Source organism: Leptodactylus fuscus, chromosome 2 (assembly GCF_031893055.1).
Source record: "Leptodactylus fuscus isolate aLepFus1 chromosome 2, aLepFus1.hap2, whole genome shotgun sequence".
Lineage (NCBI taxonomy): Eukaryota > Metazoa > Chordata > Amphibia > Anura > Leptodactylidae > Leptodactylus > Leptodactylus fuscus.
The window spans coordinates 248,637,646-248,658,026 of record NC_134266.1 but is presented as its reverse complement, the minus strand read 5'-3'; the positions used below and the strand labels follow the sequence as shown (position 1 = coordinate 248,658,026).

The following is a 20,381-nucleotide window of genomic DNA, read 5'->3' as shown; positions in this document are numbered from 1 at the left end:
GATCTAATGTATATGGACTACTTAAGGCACAGTTTGTGAAAGCTGGCTGACAACCCCTTTCAGAGCTGTAATTGTGGCCATATATGTTGTCACCCAGTTTTACCTCCATGAATCGAGAGGTCATGTTAAAGATTATATTTGTTGTAGGTGATTCTTCTGATTTTAGGCAGAAATAGTCATATTGGACCCACATAACCTACAATTGATTGAATTTCCTCCCGTGTTCTGTGCCCCATCCCTTTATATTCCTGATTCCATTAAGAGAAACTTCATTATGGGGGAAAATATTAATAATTATAGTAAAAAAATGTATTTATATAGTGCCAACATATTCATAAACCACAGGGCTTATATACAGACAAAAATGAGACATTACAGTTTAATAAACCAATTCACACAATAGGAGTGAGGACCCAGCTCACAAGAGCTTACAATCTATACCAATTATTGGGAATAATTATGTCTAAGAATGGTTATTTCCAATTACATTTGTTATGTAGCACCTAAAATCATATAAAATTGACATCTGTAAAGAGGGCAATGAGCAGCCAACAAATGCAAAATGAATGGGGTAGAATGACTGGTAAGAACAGCCATGAGCTCATGTAATCCACTCATCCAGCGATTGGATAATGGTGGGGAGTGAATATCTATTCCCAATCATTGCCCTAGTTATCAGACTGAGTAAAAGGACCCCTGGCTAATTCAATTGACCTTGCCTTGGATGTGTCTGATGTCACTCACCAGCTTAGGGATGATTGCTTTCTCTGTAGGATCTAATAGCCCCAAGTAGCCAGAATTTACATACAATGACACTGTCAGGTTAAGGTATGTGTAAGGACTTCATTATCTATCATTAGCCAATAATCTAATTTACAGATTCCAGAATCCAGCCAAAATTCCATAGCTGCAGGGCGAATGGTGACAGCAACTCCACCTGACCTCTGTATAGACATGCATGCCTAGCAATTTTGGGACAGGGTGGCTGCTCATCTGCTAGGATTGATTGTTGTGAAGTGCAACATCCCTAACCCCTGTTCCCCCAAAATCTGCCATCAAGTCAAGACACCTCCATATTCTTCAGATGCTCAGCTAGTCCTGCCAAAATTAGTGGGATCTGACATACGATAATCCTTTAATAGCATAGTAATACAGATACAGGATAATACACAGTAATACGTTACAGAAGTAGACACACATGCTGAGAAGAGAAGATATACTAGGAGTCCCTAGCAGCTAAGGAACAGAAGAAGAAAGAAGGAAGACTCAGGATCATTTAGTTTTCTGTGCGGAGTGATCTTCGCTTGGTCTGATGTAGATTATACAGCCTGGTCGCCGTTGGAAGGAAGGATCTGTGATAGCGCTCCTTCTCACACTTGGGGTGAAGCAGTCGGTCACTTACAGTGCTGCCAAGTGCCATCAAGTTCTCATACATGGGGTGGGATTTATTATCCCACATGGAGCTCACCATGGACAGTATCCTTCTGTCACCCACCACTTGTACTGGGTCCAGGGGGCTCCCCAAGACAGAGCTGGCCCTTCTGATCAGCTTGTCAAGTCTATTTCTGTCCCTGGTTGATATACTGCTCCCCCAGCAGGCTACACCAAAAAAAAAATGGCTGAAGCAACCACTGAGTTGAAAAAGGCCCTAAGAAGTGGCCCATGGACTCCAAAGGCCATCAGCCTCCTGAGCAGGTAGAGACTATCTCAATGCCTGTTCCTTGGATTGCTACTGGGATCGGAGTACTTCTCCGTTTGCTAAAGTCCACCACCATCTTCTCGGTCTCCCCAGCATTAATCCTTAATCCATACAGATAGTGTTACATGACTACTATAAAAACAACAATAGCAAAATTTTCCATTTTAATGGACCCAAATAGAAATAAATTGGCCCTTAAATGGCCAATTTTCTCATCCCCTACACCCGACTCGCCATTTTTTGGACAGTTTGTGACTGGCATACATTTGCGATCGGACACACCTATGTGCGCAAGAATTGCTAAGAAGCCTGAACCTCTTAGTAATTCTGGCTAGACTTTCACCGGTGCTGGAGTCACTTAAAACTGGTGTAGGAATTGCTATTCTTAATAAATTTGCCCAATGTTCAATCCTACAGAACATGGCAGATCGCTAGACACATATGAACACAGCCCAACTTGCTGAAAACTAATAACGCTCAATCTTTGTCTTTATTATAGTTTTTCCTTAAGTGCAACATGCCAACCCTAGCTTTATCGAAATCTGCCATCATTGAAGAGTCCATACCATACCTCCATCCCATCAGAGTCTTGGCTGGTCCTGCCAAAATTGGCGGGATTGGTTGACATACTACTGGTGTATGGATACGTAAGAAAAAATTAAAGCAAAGTTTTCCATTTTGACGACCCGATAGAAATTAATAGATCATTTTTTAAAGGCCATCAAAACGGATTGATGTCATAAAAAAAAATCGGACCAAGAAATAAAAAATTGACCAAGAAATGGACATAGCTGTGTGAATGACTAAATATTTCACTATCCAGTTACACTTAATATAAAGGACTGTTTTTCTGGTGTAGAAATTTTGTAGATTTTTACAGAAGTTTCCAAATCTTTTATTAGTCATTTTGATTGGAGGTAATTCATTTATCCTATATGTTTCCAGAAGGTACATGTACCCTAAGGCTTAGGGGCCGTAGGGTGTGATGTAAAGTGATTGGATAAACACATGATAATTGTGTCCAGGGTTTATTGCCGCTCATCAGGTTATTGGCAATACACAGAACTTCGTTGTCGTTCATCGCCCAGACATTGATAAGGAATGTGCTAATCCTAGTCTGTAGTCTGCTAATATATTGTATTGGTTATGTGGCTACAGGGTCATTAACTTTTGTAAATCTGACATATCACTCCTGTCAAAGTATAGAGGATTTGCCAGGGACAGGTATACCTATCCATAGAAGGCCTGCATGGTATTGTGCACAATGGCTAAAATAATCTTCCTCTAAATATCTGGCCTTGAGGCCCAATCAGATGTAAGAAAATCAAGAGAAACTGAGGTGGACTTCCACCCCAGTACGTCTTCATTTTCTGCCTCTCCGATGTGGCTTTCGGTCGCTGGTCATCCCCAGACATATGGGGCTTATTAGCTGAATCTCTCACACCGTGGGTTCTGCACAGAATCTGCAGCAAGGTCGAGCAGAAGGATAATTTTTTAGCATCCGTCATTGGTCTATGTCTCTCATCGAAAATTATGGAAAGTAGATTTTGGCCTTAATTTGGTGATAATATTGAGATGGAATCCGCCACAAATCAGCTCCAAATTACGCCATGTGACCATACCCTTGGACCCTCTATTACAAGTTTAAACCAACCATTAGATGTCTTAGTTTTTGCAACAAAAAAAAAAAAGAACTATAATTTTGGTGTAGTTTTGGTGCACATCTCATGTAGGGTAATGCTATTCTTGTCACTTGAACTGAATGTCATACCAGCTGACCTGCAATAACTTCTACATCTGGGATATGTTTGATATTTTTGCACGGCCAGCTAATATATCACATAGTTTCATGATTAGTAGGAAGACACAAAGCAGACGTGAATGACACAGTTACAGCTTCTAGTCACAAAGGTATACAGACAGCCCTGTATACTAACTGCTTGTGGAGGAATTGAGGTGTATATGCATAATGCTAAAGACCAAAGGAAGTCGGAGAGAAGATAATTAATATGGGACTTCCCTACTAATCCCCTGCATCCTCATTCCTTACACCTTCCACTTACCTGTATATGTGTAGTGACCCCATCTACAATCTGTCTGTCTGAACAGTCACAACTAACTGCGTCCTAGTCCAGTGTCCTATATGAGGTGCAAATGGAGACCCCAGGAGACAAGACAAATGATTAGGTTGTCCAACGTGAGAAGGACGTCTTGAGGAGCTATGTCTAGCGCTGTAAATGGAGGCTAACTGATTTATTGAATTCTGAATGTTACTGGGGTATTCAGGCTAAAAATCTTGGTTGATGCCATTTATGCCAGAGAGGCCTTTTTTTTAGTGGGATAAGGGCTTATTCACATGACAGTATAGTTTTTCATTGGCCTAACATCAAGTCCATGTGAAGAATGTAGTCACATGAGGTCCATGAATGTCTATGGGTGTATTCACGCAAATCCACGGGCCGGAAACGTCACGATTTGGCCGCAGCGGAAACGCTGCAGGAAAAGTCACGGCATTGTACAGTACTTGCAAAGTGGATGAGAATCCCATGCCCACATTGCAGAAAGAATCGCAGCGCTGACACACTGCAATTTTCAAAACAGTTGCGGTTGTGAAAATTGCAGCATGTCAATTATATCTACGGAAACGGTGCCGGCTCTCCCATAGATATCATTGTAACAGAAAATCCGCGGAGGAAAACTGTGCACTTTCTGTTCAAAGCGCTGTGGGAAGAACTGCAATGTGTTCATGCTGCGGTTGCTCCCGCAGCGCTTTCGCGCGGCGGTTCCAGCTCGTGGGGTCTTAGCCTAAGTCTGTTTTGACAGATAAAAAAATAGAGCATGTCAGTTTTTTTTGACGGCTGTGAAAAATGGACATGTGTATGAATAGTCCATTATTACTAAAACAGTTGTCACATGGCTGTTTTTTACGTCCTAGTTTTTAGAACAATGGTAGCCAATGGTAGCGTTTTTAACTCCTTAAAGTCCTTACAGTCACATGAACATTGTAATGGACCATCTAGATATTGGTCATGTTCTATTTTTACTCGTTTTCATTGATCCCTCTATACACTGAAATGTATGAATCCATGAAAACCAGCGCCCCTGGGGTGCAGAACGGCCAGGAAAAACTTATATTTTTAGAATCGCTTTGTTGGTGTAAATGCAACCCTAAAAAGTTGGATATGGCCTCCCTTTATCCATTTTTCTGGTCTGATAGACCTAGTTTTCAGCTAATATTTCACTGACAATAAAAGAAGGTGAGTTGGTTGGATAAAAAAAAGACCAATGAAGTTCATCCTGCCACATGGCCAAAAACCTGATGAAAAATGGGAGCTCTAGCCCTATAAATATTCATTCGGCTTTGGCACCGGTTTCTCTAGCTTTGTTCTTTTGGCATGATCGGCAATGCTTGGTCTAGCCCTATATATGCAATCTTACCATGATTGGTACTGGGGGATCTAGCCATGTAAATATACATGGTTAGTTCAGATTGGCACAGCACTATTATTCTGCCATGACTGGTGCTGGCTAGTGACTGGTCTGTACCTGCCATTACCATGTTGTTATGGCAGGTCTTGGTTGGCCTAGCCTTGGAAATCTTCTGCTACCATTATCGGTAATAGTTAGTCAATGCCTTGTTAATATCTCACTCTTATAATGGATATCGTTTGGCCATCCGTCTAGCCCTGAACATATTCTGCTGCCCTGATGGGTACTGTTTGGCCTAGCAGATTAGAAGTAGTTTGCCGCTGGATGGCCGAGCCCTGTAAATGTTCTCTTGCCATGCTTGATATTGGTTTCAGTCCATGAAATGCTCTGTTTCCATTCCAGTACTGTTTGGCCTGACCACGTAGGTTGGTGCGCAGTAGTCTAGTCTATTTGGTATGTCTTAGATTAGTTTAGTAAATATAGAGGTATGTTAGTCTAGTCCTGTAAGGGCCCTGTTACCATGAAGTGTACTGGTTGGTCTAACCTAGGAAATCTTTTTTTTCTTCTGTAGCCTTCTTGCCCCATTGCCCCATTGCCATTACAGTACTCTATGGCCTGACAATGTAAATGTATGTTGGCGCTGGGTGGTCTAGTCCCTTTAGTAATCCTTAGTTTATTGTTCATTTGTCATTACAGAGGTAGGTAGCCTATCCTTGTGGGCACCTGCTTCCACCACCAATCTACATCTGCTAAACAGTTTTACTAAACTTGATACGAAGTCTGCTTCTGATGAGGGGCCGAGTTTATTGCAGAATGCACACAGATGTTACTTGGAGTGACTTTCAAGAGTTACCTGAGAGCGTTTTGTGAAGCTGCCATCTTCCTTTGATGGCGGCTATCAATCTGAGGATTGTCATGTTGGAATTGAACATGCCCATCCATTGCTCCCCCAGCATTTGCCATTGGGTGAGAGTTGGCTGGTCTTGACAAAAACTGTGGATTTGGTATCATTCGTGTATAGTGTAGGTGTAACCTACAGGGAGTGAATGGACACAATTGGGCAACCAGCTATGCTTAATGAATACCTTTACTATCAACCTATAAACAGCTAAAATATAGGAACAAAAAAGAAAAATCAACAAATACATACAAATGTGGAATATGGCAGTCCAATCTCCAATTCTGTTCTTAACGCTGGTCTAGCCTGTGGCGGCAGCTGGACCTAAAGAAACCTCTGTTAGCCCCTATGGTGGTGATACAGTTTGCACCTGTCCACATATACCGGTAGTTAACTTTAACAATTGCCAGACACTTCTAGCATCAGTTTTACTCACTCGAGATCAAGAGATTGGACCTGTTGAGACCCAATATAGTAACATAGCAGATGAAGTAAGAAGAAGACACAAGGCCATCAAGTTCAATCTACGACCCTGCTGTGTTGATTCAAAGGAAGACAAAAAAAATCATGAGGTTGAAGGCTATTACCTCATGAAAAAATTCCTTCCCGACTCCAAATCTGACAATCTTGTTATATACAAAAACCTAACACGAATAATTAGAGATGAGCGAACACTAAAATGTTCGAGGTTCGAAATTCGATTCGAACAGCCGCTCACTGTTCGAGTGTTCGAATGGGTTTCGAACCCCATTATAGTCTATGGGGAACATAAACTCGTTAAGGGGGAAACCCAAATTCGTGTCTGGAGGGTCACCAAGTCCACTATGACACCCCAGGAAATGATACCAACACCCTGGAATGACACTGGGACAGCAGGGGAAGCATGTCTGGGGGCATAAAAGTCACTTTATTTCATGGAAATCCCTGTCAGTTTGTGATTTTCGCAAGCTAACTTTTCCCCATAGAAATGCATTGGCCAGTGCTGATTGGCCAGAGTACGGAACTCGACCAATCAGCGCTGGCTCTGCTGGAGGAGGCGGAGTCTAAGATCGCTCCACACCAGTCTCCATTCAGGTCCGACCTTAGACTCCGCCTCCTCCGGCAGAGCCAGCGCTGATTGGCCGAAGGCTGGCCAATGCATTCCTATGCGAATGCAGAGACTTAGCAGTGCTGAGTCAGTTTTGCTCAACTACACATCTGATGCACACTCGGCACTGCTACATCAGATGTAGCAATCTGATGTAGCAGAGCCGAGGGTGCACTAGAACCCCTGTGCAAACTCAGTTCACGCTAATAGAATGCATTGGCCAGCGCTGATTGGCCAATGCATTCTATTAGCCCGATGAAGTAGAGCTGAATGTGTGTGCTAAGCACACACATTCAGCACTGCTTCATCACGCCAATACAATGCATTAGCCAGTGCTGATTGGCCAGAGTACGGAATTCGGCCAATCAGCGCTGGCCAATGCATTCTATTAGCCCGATGAAGTAGAGCTGAATGTGTGTGCTAAGCACACACATTCAGCACTGCTTCATCACGCCAATACAATGCATTAGCCAGTGCTGATTGGCCAGAGTACGGAATTCGGCCAATCAGCGCTGGCTCTGCTGGAGGAGGCGGAGTCTAAGGTCGGACCTGAATGGAGACTGGTGTGGAGCGATCTTAGACTCCGCCTCCTCCAGCAGAGCCAGCGCTGATTGGCCGAATTCCGTACTCTGGCCAATCAGCACTGGCTAATGCATTGTATTGGCGTGATGAAGCAGTGCTGAATGTGTGTGCTTAGCACACACATTCAGCTCTACTTCATCGGGCTAATAGAATGCATTGGCCAGCGCTGATTGGCCGAATTCCGTACTCTGGCCAATCAGCACTGGCTAATGCATTGTATTGGCGTGATGAAGCAGTGCTGAATGTGTGTGCTTAGCACACACATTCAGCTCTACTTCATCGGGCTAATAGAATGCATTGGCCAATCAGCGCTGGCCAATGCATTCTATTAGCGTGAACTGAGTTTGCACAGGGGTTCTAGTGCACCCTCGGCTCTGCTACATCAGATTGCTACATCTGATGTAGCAGTGCCGAGTGTGCATCAGATGTGTAGTTGAGCAAAACTGACTCAGCACTGCTAAGTCTCTGCATTCGCATAGGAATGCATTGGCCAGTCTTCGGCCAATCAGCGCTGGCTCTGCCGGAGGAGGCGGAGTCTAAGGTCGGACCTGAATGGAGACTGGTGTGGAGCAATCTTAGACTCCGCCTCCTCCAGCAGAGCCAGCGCTGATTGGTCGAGTTCCGTACTCTGGCCAATCAGCGCTGGCCAATGCATTCTATTAGCCCGATGAAGTAGAGCTGAATGTGTGTGCTTAGCACACACATTCAGCTCTACTTCATCAGGCTAATAGAATACATTGGCCAATCAGCGCTAGCCAATGCATTCTATTAGCTTGATGAAGCAGAGTGTGCACAAGGGTTCAAGCGCACCCTCGGCTCTGATGTAGCAGAGCTGAGGGTGCACAAGGGTTTAAGTGCACCCTCGGCTCTCCTACATCAGAGCCGAGGGTGCGCTTGAACCCTTGTGCAGCCTCGGCTCTGCTACATCAGAGCCGAGGGTGCGCTTGAACCCTTGTGCACACTCTGCTTCATCAAGCTAATAGAATGCATTGGCCAGCACTGATTGGCCAGAGTACGGAATTCGGCCAATCAGCGCTGGCCAATGCATCCCTATGGGAAAAAGTTTATCTCACAAAAATCACAATTACACACCCGATAGAGCCCCAAAAAGTTATTTTTAATAACATTCCCCCCTAAATAAAGGTTATCCCTAGCTATCCCTGCCTGTACAGCTATCCCTGTCTCATAGTCACAAAGTTCACATTCTCATATGACCCGGATTTGAAATCCACTATTCGTCTAAAATGGAGGTCACCTGATTTCGGCAGCCAATGACTTTTTCCAATTTTTTTCAATGCCCCCGGTGTCGTAGTTCCTGTCCCACCTCCCCTGCGCTGTTATTGGTGCAAAAAAGGCGCCAGGGAAGGTGGGAGGGGAATCGAATTTTGGCGCACTTTACCACGCGGTGTTCGATTCGATTCGAACATGGCGAACACCCTGATATCCGATCGAACATGTGTTCGATAGAACACTGTTCGCTCATCTCTACGAATAATCTATAATATTTTTCCATTCAAGAAAAATATTCAAGGGAAAAAAAAACCTCTGGTGTCCAGTCCTTTCATGAACTTGCACCAAAGATCCACCATCAGGGGTTGTTCATTCTTGAAAAAAGATGACTTATGGGCGATCTATCCACAATGTACAAATATATGAATGGAATGTACGGAGATCTTTCCGATGATCTCTATACTCCTAGTCCCCTAACTATGACTAGGGGGCATCCTCCCCACCTAGAAGAAAAAAGTTTTACCATAGTCATAAGAGGTAAGAGTGGTGAGACTATGGAATGATAACATATACAAGTTCAATAAGGGCCTGGATAACTTTCGTGAAAGTAAAATATCGCTGGTTATGGGAACTAGAATTTTTGCGATCGAATATTTTGCGTGTGGAGGAATCAATTTTTGACTCATGGGGTTTTTAGATTTGCCTTCCTGTGGATCATCTTGGTAGGTTTATAGGTTAGACATGATGGACTTGTATCTTTATCCAGCCTATTCTACTATCAGCAAAATCTGCCATTGGATATAGTCAAGACACCACCGTACACATTAGATGGCTGGATAGTCCTATAGAAATCAGTAGTCATGTGTATGTCCAGGTGGATATAGTATAGATAACTGATGGGTTAGCCCATCAAAGGCAAAGTATGTTAATCTTTTTCCTGATAATAGAGACTATGCTATATACTACTTTCTGCTCAGTATATGCAGTTTGGGATCCTATTGTGGAGGAAAGAGACTTGTCTACAATGTGGCTGAATGGTAGAAAGTGCATTAGTGATACAGAGTCCTAGTGAAACTGTGATAAAGCCTGTATTGTATGTCAGAGCCATTAACTTATCTTTATGGCAACATTGAGGTCCCTGTATAGTGCTCAGCCAGGCTTTAGACTACCAGATTGACCAAAGTGTTCAAGGCTGTAATAGCGGAACGTAATGTGCTAGAAACTCCCATTCCCACTTTACTATGTTGTCTGTTATTACGCTATCAGGGCCCCTTCACACGGCGTAAGCGCTCGGCTAATTCCGAGCCGTACACGCGAGCGCTTCTAAACATTTCCCATTCACTTCAATGGGAGCGCGTGTAAATGTGTAGTTTATCACCATGATAATATGCTGTCACTTATATCCATTTACCCAACAATAATGCCATAATCTGTAATCATGTGGTAGAAGAGAAGCGGCAAGTATGCAGATATGGTGAATATACTGTATATACTGTTACCCAGCAGGTGTATAGCAATGCTAATACTAAACAAAGGCCCTAAAACTAGTCGTTACATGGAAAATAAGTCATTTTGTCAAATGAAAGGGATTTGTGGTCTCATTGGAAGTTTCTGCCCCGGTACAAAAACTATATAGTGCATGTATATACGGTCAGCTCCATAGCATGTGCCCATCTAGTTGTGCAGTCAGCACTGACTACGTATGGTGCCAGTGTTTTACCAGGTAATGGGACCCAGGTGGGATTATTACCTCTATCCCATAATTAGATGACAACTTCTTTGTATACAAGTAGCCCTATACACATTGATAATGGAGGTCATTATAGCTGACAATGTAGACATGAGGTCTACATTGCACCTAATATTAGTAGCTGATTTTTGTTGCCACTGCCAGACACCCTTGACATATGGCATATGTTCCCTAAAATATACAGTAGGTGGTAAATTGGACACTCTAGATGGTTGACATGTCCTGTTAAAAGTAGCGGGTTCAGTGGCCATTTATCTAATATGCAGTGGCGTAACTAGGAATGGCAGGGCCCCATGGCGAACTTTTGACATAGGGCTCCCCCCCCCAACCGACACCGACGACCTCGACCGACCTCCTCCTCCGCACTCTATTATGTCTCTCCCTGCACACAGTATTATCCCCCATAGTGGCCCCTGCACACAGTATTATATCCATTAGTGGCCCCTGCACACAGTATTATACTCCATAGTAGTCCCTGCACACAGTATTATCCCCAATAGTGGCCCAGCCAGGATCGGCAAGTAAATGGGGCCCGTAACGGCCTATTAAAAAAAACAAAAAAAAACGCAGCGGTAGCGGCTGTCACTGGGCCCCCTAATGGCCCGGGCCCTGTGGCAGTCGCCTCCGCTGCCTCTATGGTAGTTACACCCCTGCTTATATGTATTGCCACATTTAGGCTTCATGCACATGACCAAGTCTGCAATCGCAGGGTTTTCTATGTTCTGTTCCATTACAATATTTTCAGGGCAAGTTCTATTTAGATCCATCAGAACGGCGAGGGAAATATCAGAGTGGAACCAAACATCGGAACCACAACTGGTCCTGTGTATGATGCCTTCCTGTTAGGGGTATAACAAGTAGCAGCAGAGCCCCGTAGTAAAATAGAAAGAGGAGCCTCATATGAGAAAGTAAAAAATAAAAATCTCTTCTAGAGGAGAATAATTTGACTATACGGTGGCATACAGCATTATATGGCAGCATTTGGGGTGAACATTGAGATGTATCAAATGCAAAAAAAAATGTCGCAACTCCAATAAGAGGATGGTGGAGAAAGTGAAATAACAGAAGTGTAAGTCTACTTATTTTATTCCAACCTATTCATTGTGGGTGAAACAGCTATGTTAACCAATTAGCGGACATCAAAAACAGACCCATAAACTTTGTTAGGTTGGAAAAAGGGAAATATATAGGCCATATCCTATTTTTAATGGACATTATTCACTGTCAGTTAAAAAAACAGATGTGTGTATCTACTCATTGATTTCCATTGTTCTAAAAACAGACGTGTGACAAATGCTAAAAAAAAATACATCAGGTACGTGTTTGTTTTTCACGTGTGACTTTAGACTTTTAGGTGTGTCAAACATTCCTATACCGCCCCCTACTGGTATGGGACTAGGACAATTTTTGCAACTTTTTAATAAATCCGGTATACATCGGCTCACGGGCCAACCAATTTTCTAAATTCTCAAATTTCTTCTTTGCTACATTGCAATGCCAGAATTCTGGCACAAATGGCTTCATCAATTCCCAGATATTTGATAAAATTGGTGCACTGAATTTACTCATCACATAAGAGTTACCGGTATTTGCCCCCTTCATTCTTTTATATCTATGTAATGCAATTACGGAGCAAGTGCAAATATCCTATATATACAGATATCAAAATCTTAGGCATTTCAGGAGATTCGAGGCTAAATCCACAATCATCCCTTGTCAATGAAATCTTAATCCAGGGCATTGCCTTGCACACTGGCAGTAATCTGGCACAAACTTGTCAGTGAATGGCCTCAATAGCTGCAGATAACTTCTTATAGATATGCTAAGGAGCAGAAGAAAGACTTGACAGGCTTAGCTGGCCACACATTAATTTACAGAATATTCTGATCTAATTAAGATCCAATTAGAGATTCTGGCCTACAAGCTGTGAGCACATTACCTGGCAGGGGCACATGGTCCGGACTTGGCCAGTGACATCTGTGGTTGGACTACTAGCCAGGCTAAGCCCGCCCATGGCTCAATGCATATAAGGTTAGCCCAGAATACACAGTACGCTCACACTAGGTTGGAGCTTCTCCAGTTGATGACAATTCTACCAGACAAACATTTGCTGAGGATTTTAGGTTAAATATCAGCAATAGTTGCAGCCAAGTTACACTAAAGATACCTGGACATATCCTTGAAGAACTTGGCTATTGTGCAAAAACTGCAGAGAGATGGGAGGCTTGTATCGCAAAGACTGGAGTGTTGGCAAACGCAAAAGATCCTTGGCTTCCATCGCTCACATAATAATTCAAGGCTATACCTTTGCTTCCAGACGACTGAATACGCTGAATAAGTGCGCATCCATGAAACTCGATGTCAACCTCCAAAGGAAGAAGGTAAGCACAGCCTCTTATATGATCATTGTACTTGTTGTTATAGTGCTTATTGGCAGGTCTCATCCTGCAGTATATATGTTCCTAATACTGTAACCTTTATGGCCATGGTCTGCAAACCTGAATTGCCCAGCTGTTGTAACAATATAAGTCCTGCAGGTCATGCTGGGTGTTGTAGTTTGCAAGTCCTGGGGGAATCCTAGGTTGGATGTATTAAGGCGATGGCTATAAGGCGGCTTTCACACTATCTATTTTTTCTCAGTGTCTCTCTGTCCATTAAAAGCAGATGTGTGAATAGCTCCATTGACTATAATGGGTCAGTGTGCAGACCAAGAAAAATGATTAGTGTGACGGGCCCTGGAAATATGATATATAGAAATTTGAAATGTAATAAATATATGTACGGTATATATTAATTTTCCGTAAACAAGTCTGCATTTGTATAATAGGTAAGTGTTGTACACTTAAAGGATGCCTCTCATTTTCACAACTCTCTGACTCTGACATATCACAATTTTCCGATTGATGGGGTCGAAAACTTTGTGCTGAGACCTCCACGATCAGTTAGTGGGGCAAGAGGTATACAGATATATAAATAGTCTATAGGCTGTTTATAAATCTCTATGCTATTTGCTTGGACAGCCGGGCAGAACCATTCAGAAGCGAGGGGGCACTGCCACTTTAGCAATACCTGAATCTCCAGTGGCAACACGGTGGCTCAGTGGCACAGCCTTGCAGTGCTAGAGTCCTGGGTTCGAATCGTGCCAGGAACAACATCTGCAAGGAGTTTGCATGGATTTCCTCCCATTCTACAAAGACATACTTAAATGGCAAAAAATGTACATTTTGATCCCTATATGGGGCTCACAATCTACATTTAAAAAAAATGAATCTCCACCAAGTAAAAGAGGTCAGAGATTTGTGAGAATAATAAGTTTCCTTTATCACTATGCTTATTATTATAAACTGCTTTGGGCCAGGGTGTATATACCATACGGCTGCTATGCGCTTTTTCCAAGGGGTCTTGTCTTGTGGGATGTCGTCAGGAACTCTGGTGCCAAAGATTAGGTTTTAATGGGGGCTTTGTCTTTGCAAAAGTTCCCTACCCTCTATGTGTACATAACATATAATATATATATATATATATATATATATATATATATATATATATATATATCTGTCTATTATATATTAATATACAGCAGAAAAGTGTAAAACAACTGTAATTACATAGACTAAAAAATACTAGATTTTCTAGAATATCTGAACCAACCTATTAGCATTGTTAGATACACAAGAAGATGGACCGAAAATGCTCAAAATATAAATACAGACAAATTTATTGATAAATATACACAAATATGACATCACATATTAAAATGGTGACAAAGAATGACAATACCATCGGGCAAGTGTGATGTCATATTTGTGTATATTTATCAATAAATTTGTCTGTATTTATATTTTGAGCATTTTCGGTCCATTTTCTTGTGTATCTATTCTAGTAGGATCTGACAATGCAGATATTTACTGACTGTGTCTAGGGGTTATATATGATATTTTGATACATTTCTATGTCCCCTTGATTCCATGTTTGTTTTATATCTATTAGCATTGTTAGTACATAGGTGTTGCAGGAAGCGGCTATTGTCCTTGTAATAACAGGGGGCATGTCTGTCTCTTGGGTCTAATTTGTTATTCGGCCAAATACCTGCATCTAGTTCAGTAGAAAAGATTTCCTAATGAATGTAGAGAATATCATTAGCATCTCCAGAGCTGCAGTCGGTGACCGATGTGTATTACTTCAGTCCTTCCTGTCTATCACACGACCATCCCACAACATAATAATAATGGCAGTAAGTCAATTAGTTATCCATTGAAATACACAATATGTACTATTAGGGATGGCTACGGAAAGTATGCCATGTGTGGATATGCAAAAAGTTACATTACTTTTAGAAAAGAAACTCGATGTGATGTAATGTTTGTATAAATTCACAGATTCCGTCTCAAAATCCTGACCAAATAACTCAGCCTTAGGCTGGTCTTACACGGCCGTAATGTAAGTCTGCAAATGAGGGTTTTCAATTGAGGACCATTTGCGGACACATTATATTCAATGGGGCCTCTTACACCACCGGATATTTTATCCGTGGTGTGGCCGGACCGCAACCGTGATCCACAATTTATAGAACATTTCCGTAATGGCCGTGAATTGCGGCACTGCACGGACTCGCCCATAGAACTCTATGGGCGAGTGTGGCAGTTTTACAGGCGTCTGCGGAGTCTACGTTGCTGATCAGCAACTTGCGGACCGTAAAATCATCATGGCCGTGTAATACCAGCCTTAGTGGTGACAGTCTGTTGTCTTGATCGGTTTCCAATGCATACGACCATGAAGGAAGGAACTGTCTTTGGTCTGGGACTTGTCATAAAGCCAGCCATGACTTCCTTATTGTGGACAGGTTATCAGGCAGTGACACTATATGTATGAGAAGATAACCCGGATACAATAAGGATATCATGGCGGGGTTTGGAAGTATAATTTTAGCTATTCAGCTATAGGGTAGGTAATCAATGTGTGATCATTGAGGGTCCATCTGTAGCGCCCCCATAGATCAGCAGACTAAAGAGCAGAACTGCAGCCCTTGCAATGTTTATAAAGCTGCACTGCCTCATTCATACATGTGACTGGGGCTGAAACCTGAGTGAGTGGGGCTGAGCTGCAGAATAGCCACAGCAATATGTATAGACAAGTGCTTCCATTTATAATGATCAGTTGGGGTACCTGGGACGGAGAAATTGGGATAAATTGTGTAAATGTGGATACAAGATTGCCATCGTCTGTAAATGGTAAGGTGCCCATACATGTAACGATATTTGTTACGCACACAAGAACAATAGATGGTGTATGGTAATTGTCATGGCCAGATTTGTTTCTAACTATGTACTGTACTGATATACAGTGTATGTGAAAAATACTTTACATTACTATTTCTTTTTAGAAATGAAGTTTTAAGTAATCATAGGGTTATATTCACACATGCCAACTTTGCAATTACAACACAAATTTTCTACAGGATCCTTGGCAAAACTCCAATGTAAACACTTGCATTTTTAATATTTTGTTATGTGGATCCACATGAGGATTAGCCCTATTCAGAGAGGCAAATCCACTTGGGGTTAATCTGTCACTTTTTCCATGGGTAATCCTTGAGATTAAGAAGCAGGCTACTTATTCATAAATTTTATTTCTGCACCAGAATCTGTGCCAAAATTTGTGTCAGATCTGGAATATGTGAACATACCCTATGTTTAGGAGCGTAACTAGGGGGGTAGCAGCAGTAGCAGCTGCCACAGGGCCCAGAAAATTAACTCCAGCAGGTAACGGGCCCAATTTACTTACCAATCCTGGCTCCTGCTCATGGCCGAGGCCCAAGGGAGGTGAGGGAACATAAAAAACACTGTTACTTACCTCTCCTGTGCTCCAGGCAGGCTTCAGGCCTACTTGTGTGACGTCCCTGATGTCACATGACCGGGGCCTGCGTCCTTATGCATCGCGACGCAAGCCCCGGCAAGTGACGTCCTGTACACCATTGAATATGGCCAACATCAGCAGGGACTGCACCGGAGCCAGGGAGAGGCAAGTAACAGTGTTTTTTATGCTTGTGTCCGATTATTGGGTCTCCGATTATTTTACTCTGGGGTCTGAAAAGACCCCAGAGTATAATTGTTCATGGATGTCCACAATTGGGTATAATACTGTGTGCAGGGGCCACTATGGGACATAATACTGTGTGCAGGGGCCACTATGGGGGAATGATACTATGTACAGGGGCCACTATGGGGGATAATACTTTGTACAGGGGCCACTATGGGGCATAAGATTGTGTACAGTGGCCACTATAGGGGATAATAGTGCATGCAGGAATATGGGGGGTAGGGTCGGTTGGGGTCTTTGGCGGGGGGTCAGTTGTGGGTGTGCAGGGGCATTTCAAAAGTTCTCTACGGGGCTCCGCCATTCCTAGTTATGCCACTTCCTATGTTTCCATGTAGTAGAATACTGGAATGAGTACCATAAATGTAAAAACATATATACAGTATAATAAAGTTGATATGAATACATGGCGGTAACGTTGTACTGTTTTTTAGAGTGAAGATTCAGATGAAGAAGATCTCTGCGCGATCAGTGACAAATGGACATTCCAAAGATTCAGTCGTCGATGGTCTCGGGTGGATGACATTGATACACTGCTGGGGAGATCGGAAAGACTTGGGTCATCCGGGGACATGAAAAACACGACAAGTAGTGAAAGTGTGCTGACAGATCTCAGTGAGCCTGAGATATGTTCTATTCACAGTGGAAGTAGCGGTGGGAGCGACTGCAGATGTGCTTCTAGTGAAGAGTGTAATGACACAATGTGCGTGCCAGATCCCAACGCTGTTAACTTTATACATCCATATTGGCCAAGAGATATCTCCGATAGTAAATTGAATACAAAGACTGACAAATCTTCACATACGAAAGCAAAAAATCTTCTAAAATGTATGGGTACACTCCGCGGAAAAGGAGCCCACGGGAAGCTGAAAGGACCACCTAAAACTGGAGGTTTAATAATAAGTGAGCCGATCCTACAACTGGAGCCTGAGTCTATAAAATCGATGAGTTGTGTTCAGATAGGTAATGGACCAGTAAGTGACTCAACTATGGAACTTAAGGTAACTGGAAACTTGGACTCAAAATCCGAAATGAGGACAATTGATGAAAGTACATCAAGTTTAACAGACACAGAGGTTTCTGAATCTAACAAACGTGCTGGCATGTACCTAGAGGACATCGACCTCTTCACAATGACTGACATTCGGGCTAAACCTGGCCAGAATCATAAAAATGAATTTCATTCCCAAGAGAATCTGGTTGTACATATTCCAAAGGACCACAAACCTGGAACATTTCCAAAAGCAATATCTATCGAAAGCCTCTCACCTACTGATAATCTCAGTGGTGTGAACTGGCGAGGGGCAAGTATATCACTTAGTGGACAAAAGAGTCTCTGTGTCAAAGAACCAAGACCTTTATCTTCCAGATGCCCAAGAGGCAGCAGGCTTAGTGTGTATGACAATGTTCCTGGATCCCACTTGTATGCCAGCACTGGAGATCTCATGGACTTGGAAAAAGATGATCTTTTCCCTCATTTGGATGATGTATTACAGCATATCAATGGACTTCAGCAGTCTGTTGACCACTGGTCCAAAGATGTTATGCCAGAACTACAAGATGACAATGTATCGTTGTTCCAAATTCCCGACCCCACATTCCATACACCAAATCCAGGAACCTTGGACTTTGAAGGAAATTCTATATCTGATGGTAGAACAACACCAAGTGATCTAGAAAGGGATGCAACATCCCTTAATGAGTCGGAAGCAACGGGAACAAGGGAAAGAAGGGACTCGGGAGTTGGAGCATCTCTTACGAGAACAAATAGGTAAGAGCTGCTTTCCCACCTAGCAAGTGTTTTCCCTCTCTTAAAAAATATAAATATCTATAAATTGCCTCTCTCATAGACATTTGTTCCAGCATAATTCCATTTCCACCTTTCCTTCCTCCAGACACTTGAGATGGCACAGTTTCCAGGTCTCTCACCAGCTGAGCAGCTCCTTGGCATCACTTCAAATCAGTAACCAGTCTGCAGGCCAGCTCAACCTTCTGCAAAAGTTCTCCCTGTTACGGCTGACCGCCATCATGGAGAAATATTCCATGTCAAACAAACATGGGTGGACATGGTAGGTACATTATTAGAATTCTGCATACTCATTCATTATTATGTAAGCGACTTTCTTACCTAATTGTTTGGTCAATTTCAGGTCTGTACCAAAATTTATGAAGAGAATGAAGGGTCCTGATTACAAGGATAAGAATGTTTTTGGGGTACCCCTGATGGTTCATGTGCAGAGAACGGGGCATCCGATACCACTAAGCATTCAACAGGCATTACGGTTCCTACGCAGCGATTGCCTCGATCAGGTAAGAATAGTGTTGCCATGAAGGTGTCCTACTAGCATGTACAATTGTAGACTTAGGCTAGGGGCAACGCGGTGGCTCAGTGGTTAGCACTGCAACCTTGCAGCACTGGAGTCCTGGGTTTGAATCCTGCTAGGAACAACATCTGCAAGTAGTTTGTATGTTCTCCCTGTGTTTGTGTGGATTTCCTCTCATTCTGCAAAGACATACTGATAGGAGAAAAAAAAAGTACATTATGATCTCTATAAGGGGCTCATAATCTACATAAAAAAAAAAATTGTAGACTTAGGATGAACACACATGAACACATGCATCTGCGGCATGGACATCACGTGGATGATATCTGTGTGCCATCCTTACCATTTCATGAACCCATTTATTCTTGCAATGAGCCCAGGTCACAAAACATAAAGGAATAGGACCTGTCCTGAGTTTTGCCCCTTGGCTCATGGCCCACTACATGGACCCATGGTAATACATGGATGTGTGTATGGGGCTATAGGACATAATAGGTCAGTGTGTTAGCCACTAAAACACAGCTAGTGCACTTACGAAGCACATAGTCTAGTGCATGGAGTCTGTCTACAATCCCGAAGACCAAAGCAGTGCAATATGGCACCTAAGTTTACCATTTCAGCACATGAAAATAAGCATAACATAAAGTGGGCCATACACATTAGATTAATGTTGGCCAGGTCTACCAGTCTAATGTATATGGACATGTCCTGACTTTACCTAATGGGTGGCTTTAGGGGAAAAGGGATCAGGTTGTTGAATTTCAACATGCCGATCTTTTTGTTATAAGGGGAATCCATTGGCCACCCATTCAACTCTTTCCATTAATGTGCCCCATAGTAGTTGGTTGGGTGACTTTACACCTATAGACCATATATAATGTGATATATACTCTTTATACTGAAATTTATCGCTAGGGAATAAGGGAAAAGTATCATCGGATCATCTCCAGAAGAAATAATAAAAAAAGCCATTACAGTGGTCTTCCATTGCTTAAGCAAAATACGGAAGCCTGGGAAACCGGACATCCGACTACAAATGGGTGACTTAAAATTACTACAATTGGCCCTAATTTGGATTAAAATCTATGCCTTGCCCCTTATGTTTACTATATATTTCCGGGACACGAATGTAGAAGGGTCATTGACGTGAAGGACAGGACGCTCCAATAAGTAGGATGTTTTTCCTTCCATTAAAAGATCTTTGTCCTCGTAACAAGAGTTGACATGGAGACTGTCGTCTTTTATGTTGTCAAAACATAATGCGGATTGTGTAGCTCTCAGGACAA

The 20,381-nt window shown here is 42.6% G+C and overlaps 1 protein-coding gene across 5 annotated transcripts in view; it reads left to right on the top strand.

The window, feature by feature from the left end:
• STARD13 (StAR related lipid transfer domain containing 13) overlaps positions 1-20,381 on the top strand; it is a 186,177-nt gene that overhangs the window by 155,904 nt on the left and 9,892 nt on the right. For all 5 annotated transcript variants that reach the window (XM_075266000.1, XM_075266001.1, XM_075265999.1 and 2 more), the window contains 4 exons: positions 12,993-13,056; positions 17,206-18,542; positions 18,667-18,840; positions 18,922-19,081. In XM_075266000.1, the coding sequence (XP_075122101.1) occupies positions 12,993-13,056; positions 17,206-18,542; positions 18,667-18,840; positions 18,922-19,081 (1,735 nt within the window). The remainder of the gene's footprint in view (positions 1-12,992; positions 13,057-17,205; positions 18,543-18,666; positions 18,841-18,921; positions 19,082-20,381) is intronic.